At 36.8% G+C, this 15998-nt stretch overlaps 1 protein-coding gene and 1 non-coding gene across 5 annotated transcripts in view; one reads left to right on the top strand and one right to left on the bottom strand.

Moving 5' to 3' along the window:
- The window catches only part of Irak3 (interleukin 1 receptor associated kinase 3), a 62350-nt gene that overhangs the window by 19281 nt on the left and 27071 nt on the right, over positions 1 to 15998 (bottom strand). For all 4 annotated transcript variants that reach the window (XR_007108440.1, XR_007108439.1, XM_047550728.1 and 1 more), the window contains exons 5-8: positions 15226 to 15377; positions 10556 to 10620; positions 4312 to 4426; positions 3287 to 3405 (exon numbers count right to left, since the gene is read on the bottom strand). Coding sequence is in view for 2 of the 4 variants with exons in the window: in XM_047550728.1 (XP_047406684.1) it covers positions 3287 to 3405; positions 4312 to 4426; positions 10556 to 10620; positions 15226 to 15377 (451 nt within the window). In the remaining 2 variants the exon portion in view is untranslated. The remainder of the gene's footprint in view (positions 1 to 3286; positions 3406 to 4311; positions 4427 to 10555; positions 10621 to 15225; positions 15378 to 15998) is intronic.
- Trnae-cuc (transfer RNA glutamic acid (anticodon CUC)) lies at positions 5455 to 5528 on the top strand. Its single transcript has one exon. It is a non-coding gene; the product is annotated as a tRNA-Glu (tRNA).

Raw genomic sequence — 15998 nt, 5'->3', positions numbered from 1 at the left:
AGTCTCAAATTTGGTGCAAATAAATACTACTTAATGCCAGGCCCTGGGCTGTACTTTCTATATATTAATACATTTCATCCTCATGACCATGGGAGGAGGTACATAGTACCCAGATCCAGATGAGGAAGGAGGCTGAGCCTCCGGGAATTAAGTGATTTGCCCAAGGTTACAATACTAAAAAGTAGTGGAATGGGGATTTGTATCAAGATCTGTGTGACCCCAAAGGCCATACATTATTTATTTATGTTGGTACTAGGGTTTGAACCTAAGAGCACTTTACTGCTCAGCAGCATCACCCATTCTTTTGATTTTTTATTTCAAGACAAGGTCTTGCCAAGTTTATAAGGGATTCCCTAAGATGATGAGGCTGACCTTGAACTTGGGTTCTCCCAGCTTCAGCTTCCTCGATGGCTAGGATTATAGGTATGCTCCATTATACCTGGCTCCAAAGGCCATCCTCTTAATCAGTGACAAGAGACAAAGTTAACAATGAGATCACTGGGGTGGCAGCTGAATAAAGGGGAAGAACAAAGAAAAGATGAGAAGAGGGTGTTTTTGGAAAACACACATGTTGGGACTTTTCCTAAGGGTCACTCTAGGGTGTGAAGGTGGCTGGAGGTGTCTCCCTACATGTATTTGAATTCCTTCTAATTCAAAAGCGGATCAGGGTAAAACTTGGTCAGGATTTAAGAGAATGTGGGGTTGTCATTCTCCTATCATGATTCCTGGATTTGGTAAGTAGAACACAATACAAAAACAGGCAGGTATAAGTTCAAAGAATTGGAAAGCAAGAAGTCAACTTGAGATCATCCTGGTTGGCTCTGAATATGCAAATGAGCCAACTGTGGTCAACCAATGTGAGGTAGGACTGGGCATGAACCCAAAGATCCCTTGCTCTTCCAACAACATCATCTTCTCTCCTCTCTGGTGACAATGTGGACACTATTTCATTTTGCTGAGACAAAAGGTGTGAGTCACATGCTGAGTACCAGGCGGCTAAATAATGACTTTATAATATTCATTTTTTTAAAGTTACTTTAAGAAAACTTCAAAGCCGTAAGTTTATCACGCTTTTGTAGAGGTAGAATTAATTATAGAGAATGACTGAGATGATAAACATTTCATTTTATAACTTGAGACTCTCTTGGAACTTCTACTTAGTTGGTTTAAGATAGAAAGATCTGATGCCAAATTATTTTTTTCTAATAAGCTTTATTTTCAATATAAGAGTACAGCATACTCTTTTGACATTTTTTTTAAATCACAAAATGGAAGTAAAATATAAGCCATAGTCTCTCAATCCAAAGTCTTGTTGATATTTTGTTATGTTTTATATTTAATCTTTTTAAAATAAATGAATTTGTAGTTCTACAAAGTTATAATTATCTTCAATTTGTATTTTTCCACTTAATCTCACCTTATACACATTGTTCCATGTTATTTCCTACTATTAATAACATTACTTAAAATTGTTAAATGATTTATAATAAAGTCTTCTGTGATCCATTAATCTGAAGTGCAAATACAGAAAAGAAAATACAGGTAATAATAACTTCCATTTTCCACTCCTCCAGCAAAAGCACTGCTCTGACTTACTCATGGAAAAGGTCACTATTCAACACAGATTTTAAGATGCCCTTTTTAAAGCCAATTATCAGGGATGTACAATAAAAATGGCATCCCTCCTAGAAGCTGTCTTTCCTTACAAAGATTTTAAAAATCAATTCAAGAAAGGCAGAAGAGGCAGGGATTTTAGACCTTCTTAAAAGCATTAGGTTATATACACAGAGGCCAAGACTCAGGGAAGTCCAGGTTTGGAGTAATGTGAAGGGGTCACTAGAAGAGTTACGGGAAGGTAACCTTGGACAGCTCACATTTGGCTGGGACAGCGGGGTTCTGAATGTCATTACTATCTGACAGTGAATTGAATCTGTCTCATTCCAGTTCCCAGAGAACAAGTGTGCAAATCACCAAATGAGAGGGGGAAATCTATGGTTGGAATCTCCTACCAACTCTGCTTCAGGAAAGGGTTTGATGAACTCAGCCACACAAAGGAAACTTAATAAAATCAATGTATTACCATGTGGGATTTAAAATAAACTGATGCTTACTTTAAGTTAAACTAAAGAAAGAACATAGACAGCAAAATTTCAGATACTTATTCATTCAGTAAAACATATACTTGAGCACCTACTGTACCAGTGTTGGTTGTAATCTGGATGGAAGAGGGATTATTTTAGGTTGGGGATGACCACGTTAGCCCATTGGAATCAATGCCAATGAGTGACTTCACTGACCCTGGGACTTTCACTGGCCCTCCCTGTCCAGGTTCTACAAGGGTACATCAATTTTGTGGTGACTCTAGGGAGCCATAGCAGCTGATGAATTTCCACACTGTAACAGGAACAGACATCTGTGGGTAGTTCCCCTGCTGCTCCTTCAGGACTAAGTAAAAATCTAGAGTCTTTTCATGTGGAGTTCATTTCCAGAAAAACAAATAAGCAATCAGTTCTTCTGTTCAAATCAAAAGTACATGAAAAGCTCCCCCCAACACAAAATAGTAGGAAATGGTCCAAAAGAGGCAGCAGCCTTCTCAATTCAGTCTCCCCTGATATTTAGCAAAGGTAATGTTCATGGACTTTTCTACAGGTTCAAGATGAAGGGCACACAGGAAAAATTAACCAGGGGGATTTTTGCTATAGGGTATATACCTTATCTAAGTGAGTCATTGTGACCACTGAAGAAGAAAGAAAGGAGACTCTGCTTCTAACTTTCTCATGTCTCAGAAATGAACACTAGGACTGCTACTTGGCCTGTCACATATTTATATATAAAGTTATGAGCAGCAGGTTCAGTGGGATGAGTAAGACATCAGAATTCAAGGACCAAGAATTTTAATTGCTGTTTTCTATTGTTATCTTAGAAAGCCTTGTATAAGTTGCTTTATCTTTCCTTAAACCTCAGTTTAAAAAGGGGAGGTGGTTAGTTCAGGTTCATGTCACATCCTACTATCAAGTAAAATTAATAAAGTACACAGAATTGTTCATTAGGAATTTCCAAAGATAATATAAATTCTCCCTTTGTCAATATAAACGCAGCTTTTTTTAACTCTGGTAGACACATTTTAATTTATAAAAATGTATGGTTTTTCATACCTAGATGAGACTTCTTTATTTATCTGCATATGTACCAGGAAAACTATAGTCAGAAAAGAGTGTGAAGGATGACTCACCTGTGATGATGAAAGGGATTATGAGGGGTAACTTAAGGTTCTGGGGTCATTTACCTTGATATATTGCCACAGATGACTGAACACGGCTGGGTGTTGTGCAAGTACCCAACAGCTTTGGACACACCTATTAATATGCTGATTCGAATGTGCCAAGAGAGCGGGGCCGTGTTATCCTGAAAAACAACAAATAGCATTGGGTTTCGTTGCACTTTCTGAGTACAAGTTATCTATGTATTCATGACATGGAAGCGTGCCACGATAGAAGCTGGGGTGAGGGGGTGAATCAACATTGTGGTTTACTACAGTCTATTTTTAATTCCAGATGAGTTTCCTGTACTACCAATAATGGTTCCAGGTTTGTCTACAGATGATGGAAATGCCCAATTATGTTTACAACTAACTTAATCATAATATGGCTAGTGGTCTGGGGCTGAGGGTGTAGCTCAATGGTAGAGCACCTGCCTAGCATGCATAAGGTCCTGGGTTGATCTCCATCAACACAAAACAATGACAACAAAATGTGGCTAGAAAGATGATGCTGTTTAAAAGTTCATTAAATAGGATTTTGTTTGTGGCACAATAGCGTAGGTAATTGAGAAATCTGCTTTTATTCTCATCCTAACTGAAACTTAACCTATGTGGAATCAGTTTTTAGACTGAGCCTTCAAAAAAATGAGAAATCACAGCATTTATTTGACCTCTTTCTTTTTAAGGAGTTAATATCACTTTTATGTCTATCCTTTATATTGAAAAATGTTTCATATAAATTTATGCAAATTAAATTATCTGAGAAATAAGGGAATGTAAACTCACTCAGATTATAGAATCAATAAAGAGGAAGGACCCAACAAATCTTTTGACTACCACATTGCACAAAACCCAGTACCTGGGGTGCTTATACAACCTTCCAGGAGTAATAATTGACTGGGGAGAAACCTCCTCCTTCCTAGGGAAACCCATTGATGGTGATTCTTTCAGGTGCCCACATCTGGCTTCCCAACTTCCCCAGAAGGCTATGGCAGCTAAACCCCAGGCCTTAGGGAGTCAGAGGACCAGGCAGAATGGCATATGTGACTTACTACACACTGTAATCTGTCGAAAAGTGTTCCATTCCTCATATATGGATAAACCAGGCAGAACTTCTCAGTCTCTGTAAAATACGCAGCCAGCTCTAGTATGTTCGGATGACGAAACCTTGAAACACAAGATTTTTAAAGCCATCAAATTGTTTGTTCAAAGAAGTGTGAGTAATATTCTTGGCAAGGGGAGTGGGGAATAGGACAAAAGCAGATAAATTCAGCCAAGAGAGAAGTCATTTCATTGGACACAAACTTGCTTTCTAAATTGGTCTGTGGAGTTCAACAAATTACTAACTAACTCTATTTGATTGACTGTGATCATGCAAGTAAAAATAAAATTTCAAAATATAAGACAGAGATTTTAAAACGTAAAATTTCTTAAGATTTGAGATTTGGGGAATTTATAAAAAATAGATAACAATGATATTAATTTATTTTTACCTATATGAAACAAAATATGACTATTAAGTAGATAGATAAAGATAACATAATTGGAATTGTTCATTGACTGATTTAACTACATAAGTGTAAGTAAAGTCACCCAAATGTAGGAGTACAGAAGACCATTTGACCAGCTATTGAGATCCACTAGGTCAGATGTTGGGTTACACAGACTAAAAGAGACAGCACCTGCTCCTCACAAAGCTTGTACTGTTATCAAAAATCCACAAAACAAGTAAAGTTCGATGCTGAAAAATATATCATTCACTTAAAATAAAAGACTTCTATGTCCCCATAGTATACATTTCTCTGGCTTCTTTCCTAATTTATTAGCCTACCAACAAAAATTCTACTCCTTGAGGTACATATCATTGCTACAAAGAACACTGGAATCCAAGTAACCCTATCAAATATAAAACATGAAGCTCGCACACATTGCAAACTCAGTTCAATTCAATCATTATCTGTTGAACACCTGCTATGTCCTAGGCATTGCTAGGGATATTAAAATAAATTAAGCAGCAAAAAATGGTTCTATTTATAAAGGCTTACTATTTGTTTCTTTAGTAACTAAACTCCTATAAACACACACACACACATACATATGTATGTATATGTGTATCTTGTATGTTCTTGTATGTGTACACATACACATACACACGGACTTTTAATTTTAAACATGTCAAAAACTTCTATGAAGGCTGGGGATATAGCTCAGCTGGTAGAGTGCTTGCCTCTCAAGCAAAAGGCCCTGGGTTCAATCCCCAGCACCATAAAAAAAAAAAAAAAACTTCTATGATACAAGGTCCCAATACCTATTATGGTTCAGATCAACCAAATCTATAAAATGAAAAGCAATGAACTGAAAAGAAATTGAGGAGATATATTTAGCTGCTTAAACAGTTGATCTATGCCACAAATTGGCTGATTCTCCTGCAACTTAAAATTTAAAGAGAAAAATCTTTTGGAAGGCAGCAGATGGTAGACATCATATGGACATAGTCAGGGCCTGGTGTTCTGCTGTCTTGCCTACAGAATAGAAATGACCGTTTTCTTATTTTTAAGCAGGACCAATCAGGCAGAAATACAGATACTGCAGAAGTCAGCAAGGATGGAACCTGGAGACATCACGGAGCTATGGGCTCATGCCACCCATCCTTTCTCTTCAAGTTTTTCAATCCATAGGATTTAAGTTACATAGATCTTGAAGTCAGTAGCTATGTTTTGAAATCCACTCAGCAAGCATCTCTGAATGCCTACTGCAGACAAAATGCTGAAAGTCACTCATAGTGTGGTAGAGCAGACAGGCTTGAGAGACAGATTTGATCTGGCCTCCAATCTCGCTGGTCTTTTTCCAGCTCTGTGAACTTGGGCAAGTTATTTCATCTGCCTGTACACTGTAAGATAAATTATTCTCTTCTTTCCCTTCCCTGAAGGAAGGAAAAGGAGGAGGAGCAGCAGCAGCAGAAGAAGAAGTCATATTCTAAGGAGTCTGTAAATCTGTGTAAGTAGATTCCTCAATATTAGACTTTATAAACTCCTTCAGCACTTGGCTTAGATATCGCTTCTTCCAAGAAGCCCCATTTGCTGCCCACCCCCAAGCTCCCATGCTCTCCTTCTCTGTACTTTCTCACATTATCACGTACTTTATTGAAACTGCCCATCTACTTATGAACTTGTCTTCCAGCCCCACTTCAGAGGGTGGAATCTAAGAGAAGGCCTTCCTCAATAACATTTCCTTAGTAACATCTCAGTGTCTGAGAAGAGGGAGACTGAAGGTAATTTAGAAATAGATTGTACCTTATAGAAAATCTAGGATTTTCCTGAGTTTTCTCTTCTTCAAAATGGGGATCATAGTAGAATTTATCTCATAGGATTATTGTGAGAATTGATGCATTAATACGTGTAAAGCACTTGGAATAGTTCCTAACACTAAATAAATATTAGTGAAATGAATAATAATAATAGTACCCCATGAATATTCAACATCCTAAAGTTAATCCTCCTAAGATTATTTTAGGATCCCAGTAAACACTAACAGGATTGTTTTAAAAGAAACAGACAAGTTGTAGTTCATGTGGAACATATCTCATCAGATAAACCAAGTGGATTAGATATATGAATGTGAGAAATCAAACTTTAAAGCATTAGGGAAAAAATGGGAGAATTATTTAATAACCTTTTAGTAAAGAAGGATTATGAAAAAAGAATCCATTAAAAATGATAAGCTCAACTATTATAAAATCATTTCTACGTGGAAAAAACTAGAATAAGCAAAGAAAAAATGGTATTTAAAATGATTTATGTCTAAAATGTGAAAATAGTCTAATTTTTTCCTACATATATATATTGTTCCTTCAACCCATTAAGAGAAAAACTAATAGCCTAATGTTTAAAATGGGCATAGGATATTATCAGATATCTTGTAGAAAAGGAGGTATATATATTTTAAAGATGGTTAATCTCACTCAGAAAAAGAAATTGAAACTACACTGAGTCCTCTCTCTCTAGAGAAGACTCAAATAAGATTATAGACCAGAGAGGATACATTGCAACTAATACCACAGAAACAAAAAGTATCATAAGGATGAACAGCCTGTGCCAAGAAACTATAACTTAGAAGAAATGGATCAATTCCTAGAAACCTATAATGTACTAAGTCTGAACCATGAAGAAACAGAAAATCTGAACAGACTAATAATAATGATGTTGAGACTAATCGAGTAATCAAAATCCTCCCCCTCCCAAAAAAAAAGGAAAAGAAAAAGAAAAGGAACAAGAGGGCTTCACAGGTGAATTCTATCAAGCATTTTAAGAGTGGGTGCCAAACCTCCTCAAACTCTTCCAAAAAACTGAAGAGGAAGAAACATTTACCAATTTGCTTTACTAGGACCAGCATTAAGTACCCTCATACCAAAGCCAAATAAGGACACTACCAGAACAGAGAATTATAAGGTCAAGATCACTCATCATCATAAATACCAAACTCCTCAACAAAATACTAGCAACCCAATTCAATAGAACATTAAAAGGATCATATACTATGATCAAGAGCAGTTTATTCCTGGGATGCAAGAATGATTCAACATGTACAAATCAACAACCCCTTAGCAAACAGAAGGATGAAATTCGTATGATCATTTCAATAGATACAAAAAAGCACTGAGCAAAATTCAATATCCCTTCACAATAAAAACTTTCCATAAATGAGGGACCACAGGAATATACTTCAACATAATAAAGGCCATAAAGGACAAGTCCACAGCTAACATCACACTCAGTGGTTAAAAGATGAAAGCGTCTTCTCTAAGATCAGGAATAAGACAAGGATGTCCACTCGTGTCACTTCAATTCAACCTGGTGCTGGAAATTCTATCTAGAGCAATTAGGCAAGAAAAACAAATTAGAAGTATCCAAATTGGAGAGGAGGACATTATATTGGCTATTTGCAGATGACTTGATCTTATATGTAGGAAACCCTAAAGAGTCCACTAAAAAATCTGTTAGAATTAATAAACAAATTCACCAAATTTTCCTGATACAAAATCAACATACAAAAAAGTTATGCTTCTATACAATAACAATAAACTATCTGAAACAGAAATTAATAAAATCATCCCATTTATAATACTATCAAAAAGAATAAAATACTTAGGAATCAATTTAACCAAGGAGGTAAAAAATTTATACAATGAAAATTGTAAGATATTGATTAAAGAAATTAGACATAGTAAATGGAAAGATATCACATGCACATGAATTGGAAGAATTGTTAAAATACATATATTACCCAAAGTGATCGACAGATTCAATGTAATCTCTATCAAAATTCCAATGACTTTTTTACAGAAATAGAGAAAACAATTCCAAAATTCATATGAAACCATGAAAGACCCCTGTAAAGTCATTTTGAGAAAGAACAAACAAAGCTGAAGGCATTCACTCCCTGATTTTAAATTGTATTACTAAGCTGTAGCTATCAAAACAGTATGTACTGTTTTAGAATAGAACAGAGTCCACAAATAAACCTATATACAAATGTGGTCAAACAAAACTTTGACAAGGGTGCTGTTATGGTCTAAGATATAGTGTTCTCCAAAAGCTCATGTGTGAGACAATGCAAGAAAGTTCTGAGGTGAAATGATTGGGTTTTTAAAGTCTTAATAGAATCATTGTGTTAATCCACTTGAATGGATTGACTGGGCAGTGACTGTCGGTATGGTTGAAGGTAGTTGGTCACTGGGGGTATGCCTTTGGGGTATATATTTGGCTAAGCTTAGTCTCTGCTTCCTGGTGCCACCTTCTGAACTGCTTTCCTCTGACCCATTCTTCTGCCATGATGTTCTTTGCCTCACCTTTAGCCCTGAGGAATGGAGCTGACTGTCTATGGACTGAGACCTCTGAAACCATGAGCCCCAAAATAAACTTTTCCTCCTCTAATTGTTCTCATCAGGTTTTCTGGTCATGGCAGTGAAAAAGCTGACTAAAACAAGGGGGTAAGAAAAGTCTTTTTAATTAATGGTATTAGGAAAATTGGATGTTCACTCATAAAATAATGAAGTTGGATTTATTAGACATCATACACAAAAACAATTAAAAATGTACTAAAGACTGAAACCATAAAGCTCCCAGAAACAAGTACAGGAAAAAAATCTCTTTGGCACGGTCTTACCGATCTTTTATGTTTTAATATGACACAAAAAGCACAGGCTGTCCTGTTGCAACATTATTTTTGAATAATAAAAGATTAGAAAAAAACTAAAATCTCTCAACAGGAGAGAGGAACAGTTACAGCACAGAACATGAAAATGAACAATGTGCTTACGTTATCTTTCATGTAAAAGAAGAGAAATAAAACAAAAAGTGTGTTTGCCTGTGCATAAAATATCTGCCATACGCAAGAAACTGATAACACTGTTGTCTTGGGAAAGTCAGCTGGGTTGTGGTGGAAAAGCTTTTCTTGGATGGCCCTTTTGTATTTTTTGGAATTCTGAAATGTCTGAATGTAATTTTCATAAGCAAATAAAGGAAACCTAAATGTAAAAATCTATTACTGTGATTTTGATTACAATTCTTTATTAACTAAATGGTATCTATTAAGTTTTAATGATTAGCCTCTAATATTTTGATTTCTGGTCCTGGGTATAAAAGGGAGAGAATTCAGCATAACATCTTACTCTCCACCTGCCCTTCCGCCCCTCACTTTACATATCTATCCAGAAAACATCTGAAAAGGGCCATTTCTGTTTGTAAGGGGTGATGAGTGAGCTCTACAGGAGTAGGGGCCTCCAATGAGGATGCACAGCTGCAGATATGAATATAGAGGACAATGAAGTCATTTAAATTTGTCTCTAAGGATTCTCGATTCATGAATGAATTCCCAGAAAATAATATGCACATCAAAAGCCCTTGATTTCTTTGTCTGAAACTCTTTCTGAAGACAGTTATACTGATGAAACAGTTTTTAGCCTGGAATGTCTCTAAGGAAGGGGAATAGAGTGACATATACACAGTTCTAATGTTTTAGGAATTACTATTCAGGCATGTTAGTCACACACGATTTAACTCACTTTCTTGTGACAGTTTCTTGTTCAAATATATTCAAGTGAATTATGTAAATGGTCTATTTTTAAATGTACTTTAAGGAATGTACTGAAGCAGATGTCGAAAACTTCAGACTGTTGGAACATCCAACCCACATTAATTAAATGCCAACCATGCCATGCACTGTGCTGTAAATCAAAGATGAACAGAGATGAAACCCAGACACAAAGAGGAGGGATTCCAGACAAAATATACTCACAGTAATAAAACTTCAAGCTCAGATAAAAATCTCTTCCAGTATTTCTTAAATTCCATTTTTTTCTCCTAAATATCATATAGAGAAAGATAAAAAAAATTAAGAAAAAAGAGTCTATTTCTGGGATTCTTAACCCAGAGTCTACAGTTTCCCTGAAATTAGATCAACTTATTATAAATGCATTTGAATAATTTTCTGAGGAGAGGATCCTTAACTTTCATTAACTTCTCAAGAATCTATTAACCCTAAAACAGATTTAGACCCACTGCTCTTGAATTAAGTTTTTCATGTGACATATCATGTTGTCAAATTTTATATTCAAACTCTTTGGAACCCTATTTTCACATATTTAAATAAATTCAAAAGTATTATATGCATTCAAGGAAAATCCCATGACAGAAACTTCTCACTTGATCTCGCAAAGAATTCAATTTATGTCATCTGTATTATCCTGCAAGTGGTCACTAATTTGACATTTATGAATTTGGTCACTTGGATAAATCAACTCACATTTACCTTTGCCACACTTTTGAAGAGATGAGCCTACTAAGCAAATCGAAGTGTGAATTCGTACTACAACAAGCTTCAGAAGCTAGCCCAGAGCCTGATACATGAATAAGTGAATACTGAAAAAATTAATAAATTCATTAATCTTGTACAGAGCACCTACTCTGTACCTAGCACTGTTCTTGATGCCTTCAAACATGGTATGTTGCTGCATGTCCCTTGATCTCAGGTTCCTAAATTCTATCATGAAAGAGTGAAGTATACTTCTAGGTTGCACCAACCCAAGATTCTCATTTGCAAACTACTAAAGAGGGTAGAATTTTTAGAGCTCTGTTCTCAGAAATAAAAAGAGAAATCCAATAGAATTTCTATTTTCCAAGTTAAATCAGAAACAATAAACCAGGTTAAGAAATCACTGCCAAGAACTATATTATCAAAGTTTATGTTTTACTAGTCAACTTTCCTGAGTGTTAAGTAGATTTGGTCTGGGGCCCATCCCTACAACTTGCTATTTGTGACTTTCTGTTCAATCACTGAATCTCTCTAAAGTCATAATTTTCTTAATCTGAGAAATGAATTTTTCTGTGTTTCTGCTAATATAGCACTCACTTTCCTGCTTCCAGTTTGGGTTATGCACAAAAATCTTCAGCTATACTGGAAGATGCTGACAAATGCTGAATCTAGTGCTGGGTTCCTGCCTGGATCTGCTCAATCAAAATCACCATTATAAGATGATTAATAGGTGATAATATGCACATGAAAGTTTGAAAAGCACAGATCTAATATGTACAATTCCTACTTCAGGACTCTATGAAAGGTTATTGAAGGCAATGTCTCAGTGTTACAAAACTGCATTTGTTCAAAAAAATGTTCTGTGGCTAAGGCTTCATTAAGTGTTCTCACTGTTCCTCATAAGTGTAGGGGTGGGGCTGGTTGGTTGGCTTTGGGTTAGAGAAGCAGGTAGAGACAAAAGTAGATTGCAAAAAAGTCCCACTATACTTCCACTTACCACCTTAACAGAGAGTTCAAATATAGGATAGGACCAGGGACAGAAGGAGTTTGTACAGTCCTTTGCAGTCTCTAGGTCTTTTTATTCCTAGTATTTAGCAACTAAGTTCTTAAAGGGCATATGGGCTTCATTCAATTCTTCCAATAAACATTTACTGACCAACTATTATGGACCAGTCCCTGTAATAAGGCGCTAAAGTCAGTTTGTCCACTGGGAGAAGCAGATGAAGAAATCAGTACTACAAATTAATGGAATGAAACTGTCGGGGAGTCACCAAAACCACACAAGAGTGATAAGAGGCAATGAAGGAAAAATAGTTGTTTTGGAGACAAGAAAGGATGGAGATCTATGGGCAATGGCATCCTATTCTAAAGTCAAACTAAGGGAAAGGAAACTCCCCAAACAGCTGCAGAGAGAAGACTGGAAAGGTCATTTGGGGAGGTGGACCCTGGGGCTCAGTCACAAGAGAGTGTACAAATGGAGCCAGGGCCAATGACGCATTGGCATTAAAAAACAGACTTCATCAGAACATCTACATTGTATTTGTTGAATGGTTTTACCAGTATAATTTGTTTATTAGACTGTTCATCTTTACAGGAATTTTGAGATGTCTATGTAGCATTAGTGGCCCAAGATGCAATTTGAGGAAATGAAGAAAAAAAGTTAATAATTTTTAAAGGCTCTGTTAGGTAAGCTACAAACCGGAAACTACTTCAGATCGACCTCCCTGTACCCCAACCTCCCAGTCCTACCAGTGATCACTAGATCCATTTCATCTCATCTCTTAGCCATACCTTCTCACCTTCCACATTGACTTAGCCCGGGATACGGCAGTGATTCTCAACACCAGATGCACATTTGTACCACCTGGGGACCTTTTAAAACACACTAAGGCCTGCCACCACCCATTCTGACTTAACCAGTAGCTATTGGGCTTATTTTATAAAAGCCCCCTAGGTGATTCTAAAATGAAATCAAGTTGGGAACACTGGTTTAAGCACTATAGATTTCTTAGTTTACACATCTGAACTATCCCTCTGCCAGGTCTTTTTTCCTTCATTCTAGTTGTTGTCATCTTTCCCCAGGTCCCAGGTCAACTTACAATCCATCATCTACCCTGTAATCAAAGTTATATTTCAAAACCCTAATCTAAGCCTTGCACTCTTCTACTTAAAAATCATCCATGTGTTAAGTAGTAGCTAGCAATAAACAGTGAAATGCATGACAAGGTCACAAGTATTCTTTAAATTACCTTAGGGTCTTCTTTAAACTACTTTCAGAGTAGTTGGGAAAGCAAAGGGTGGTAGTTAATTTTTTAGAAAACAAGCATAAGCAAAGGAGCTAATGGGAAAATCCATCAAAATAAAAGGATTAATGGGACTAACCCTTTCATTAATTTTTTTTAGTTGTAGATAGACACAATACCTTTATTTTATTTATTCATTTTTATGTAGTGCTGAGAATCAAACCCAGTGCCTCACACATGCTAGGCAGGTACTCTACCACTGAGCCACAACCCCAGCTCCAGGACTAACTCTTGACAGTATCCACTAATGCTGATGTGAAGCTAGGAATTATGGCTATAGGTGTCTCCATTTGTCTGGGAAGGAAGATTCCTTTAGTAGCTCAGGTGCACTAAGGTAACTTCTGACCAGCTGTTGACCAGAGCCCACACTAACATGGGATTGACTTGTAGATGAAGCCCTCCAAAATAGGATGGCCCAATGACAGGGGAGGAATGAGGAAGGTAAAAAATTCTACCACCCAATGCAGTGAAGGAGAAGGAGTTGAATATCTGATTGGCAAAGAATACAGAAGGTGGACCCCAGTTCTCCTGGTAAACATCAAACAGTAACATATTTGGAGACAGCATTGTCTCCTTTTCTGTTCTCTGCTAGGAGATGGTGCATGCTCTCTGCTTAAGCCTCACTTTGCTTTTACTTTTACTTTCACCTCACTTTCACTTACAGTAAAGTTCTCTTGCATGGCTTTTTGTGTCTGCCTTTAAATTTTCTTTTGTTGGAACACAAGAACTGAGTTTTGGAGTTTCAGCTCCCTGCTTCCCTGTGACACATGCACTTCACTATTTTCATATCATCATCTTTTGCCACTTCCTTTCCACCCCTACACTCCATGCCACCAAATGAAGTGTAAGATACACATACTTGCATATAGGTACCTCCAGACCTCAGCATCTGCTATTTAGTCCACCGAGAATCTACTTCCCCTCCTTTACTGCCTGCTAAAATTCTACTCATCCTTCAAAATCCAGCTGAAAGGACATTGCCTTTCACCTACTTTTCCATTAATTTTTAAGAAATGTTTGTTGAGTGGTTACCTGTGTCCAATACTCTGCTGGCTGCCAGATGCACCCCTCCTTTGGGTGGAGAGATGCTACCTTTTATGTGCCCCTAGGATCTTTTATACAAATCCCTGTTAAAGTACTTCTTTCAGAACAATTTCATTCTTTTATTGAGCTGATTATCTCCCCCCAAAATACTGTGAACACCTTGAGGACAAAAGGAAGCCTTACTCATCTCTATATTCTCAGATTTCCAGGCCAAAATGGAGTTTAGTAAATGTTTCCTGCTGACGGATCAACAGTGAAGAGAATGAAGATCAGCTCTTTTGTGTGTCTGCGTAGATACTTACCACTTATTGACTTACAAGTTTGACTTGCTAATTCCCTCTCTACTTTACTGGCTGCAGTCACTCAACTGTCTTCTAACCTACTCTGATCATTGGTTGATAGCTCCTACTTAAAGCCTCCTCTTTCCCACCCTCCTGAACTATAAAAAACAATCTATAAAGTTGTACTGAATGATCATCTGTGGCACTGAAATTGCCTGGAGACTATGCTGCTCATCCTCAGCAGACTGGCACAAACTGTCCTCTTGAGGAAAGTCCCAGAGGCCCTACAAGGCTTTTCAGAGAAGTTTTTCTCATGCAATATATCTGGGGATATGATTTAACTTCCACATTCCTGAAAGACAGGCATTCATTTCTCCAGTCACCCGAGCTCATATATCTTATTTCCATTTATGAAATTTTATTTTCAATTACACCTTCTTTACTGTTGATGAAAATGACACATTCTAATATGAAATATGAGAGAATAAATGGAATCAACATCCTGTGGTAGTAATTCTTTTCATACCTGTTTAAATAATTTAACAACGTATGTTCGGTTTTGAATCTCCACTCTGTATACCTCAAAAATATCCCCTTCTCCAATCAGGAAGTCTTTGTGGAAATGTTTGGTTCCTTCTATGATATTCTGGAAGCTGATGGAGGATTCAAGCAATATTCCTTAGGAAGGAGAGTAGAGAGGGAGAAGATAAGCCACCTTTTCTCTTTTTAAAGAGTCAATGTTGCCATCTTGGAAACACAGTAGAACCCAGGAGAAGGTCAGTAGAGGAGGCCCAGGAAACCAAACTAAAGCCTACATTGGCTTGGGTCTGGATTTCATCATCCCACAGAGTGAATGGCACTTTAGATATCTGAAAACTAGTATCGTGATTTTGTCACCTCTCTAAAGAAATTGGCCAAATAGTTTAGTTGGGGAAAATTTTCCAAGATTCTATTTCCTCCTCCTTAGGTCAATGTATTGCAGTTGAGCCATTATGAACCAAAACCCTCTAAGAAACTCTGGAAGTGGAACTCTTCATATAACTAAACAATATTCTTCAAACATGACTGATAGAGATATTTTTCATGAACCCCTAAATGCCTAACTTATTTCCTCAGAACAAATTAGGAGGATGCTTCAGCTTTTTTTCCCATTTTTTTAATTGGTGCATTACAGTTATACATAATGATGGGATTTGTTGTTACATATTCATATGTGCATACAATATAACAAGATAATTTGGTTAATATCATGCCCCAACACTTCTCATCCCTCCCCATGCTTCAGCGTTTTGAAAAATC

The sequence above is a fragment of the Sciurus carolinensis genome, chromosome 4, assembly GCF_902686445.1.
Source record: "Sciurus carolinensis chromosome 4, mSciCar1.2, whole genome shotgun sequence".
Classification (NCBI taxonomy): Eukaryota; Metazoa; Chordata; class Mammalia; order Rodentia; family Sciuridae; genus Sciurus; species Sciurus carolinensis.
This window is presented reverse-complemented; position numbering and strand designations above follow the sequence as displayed.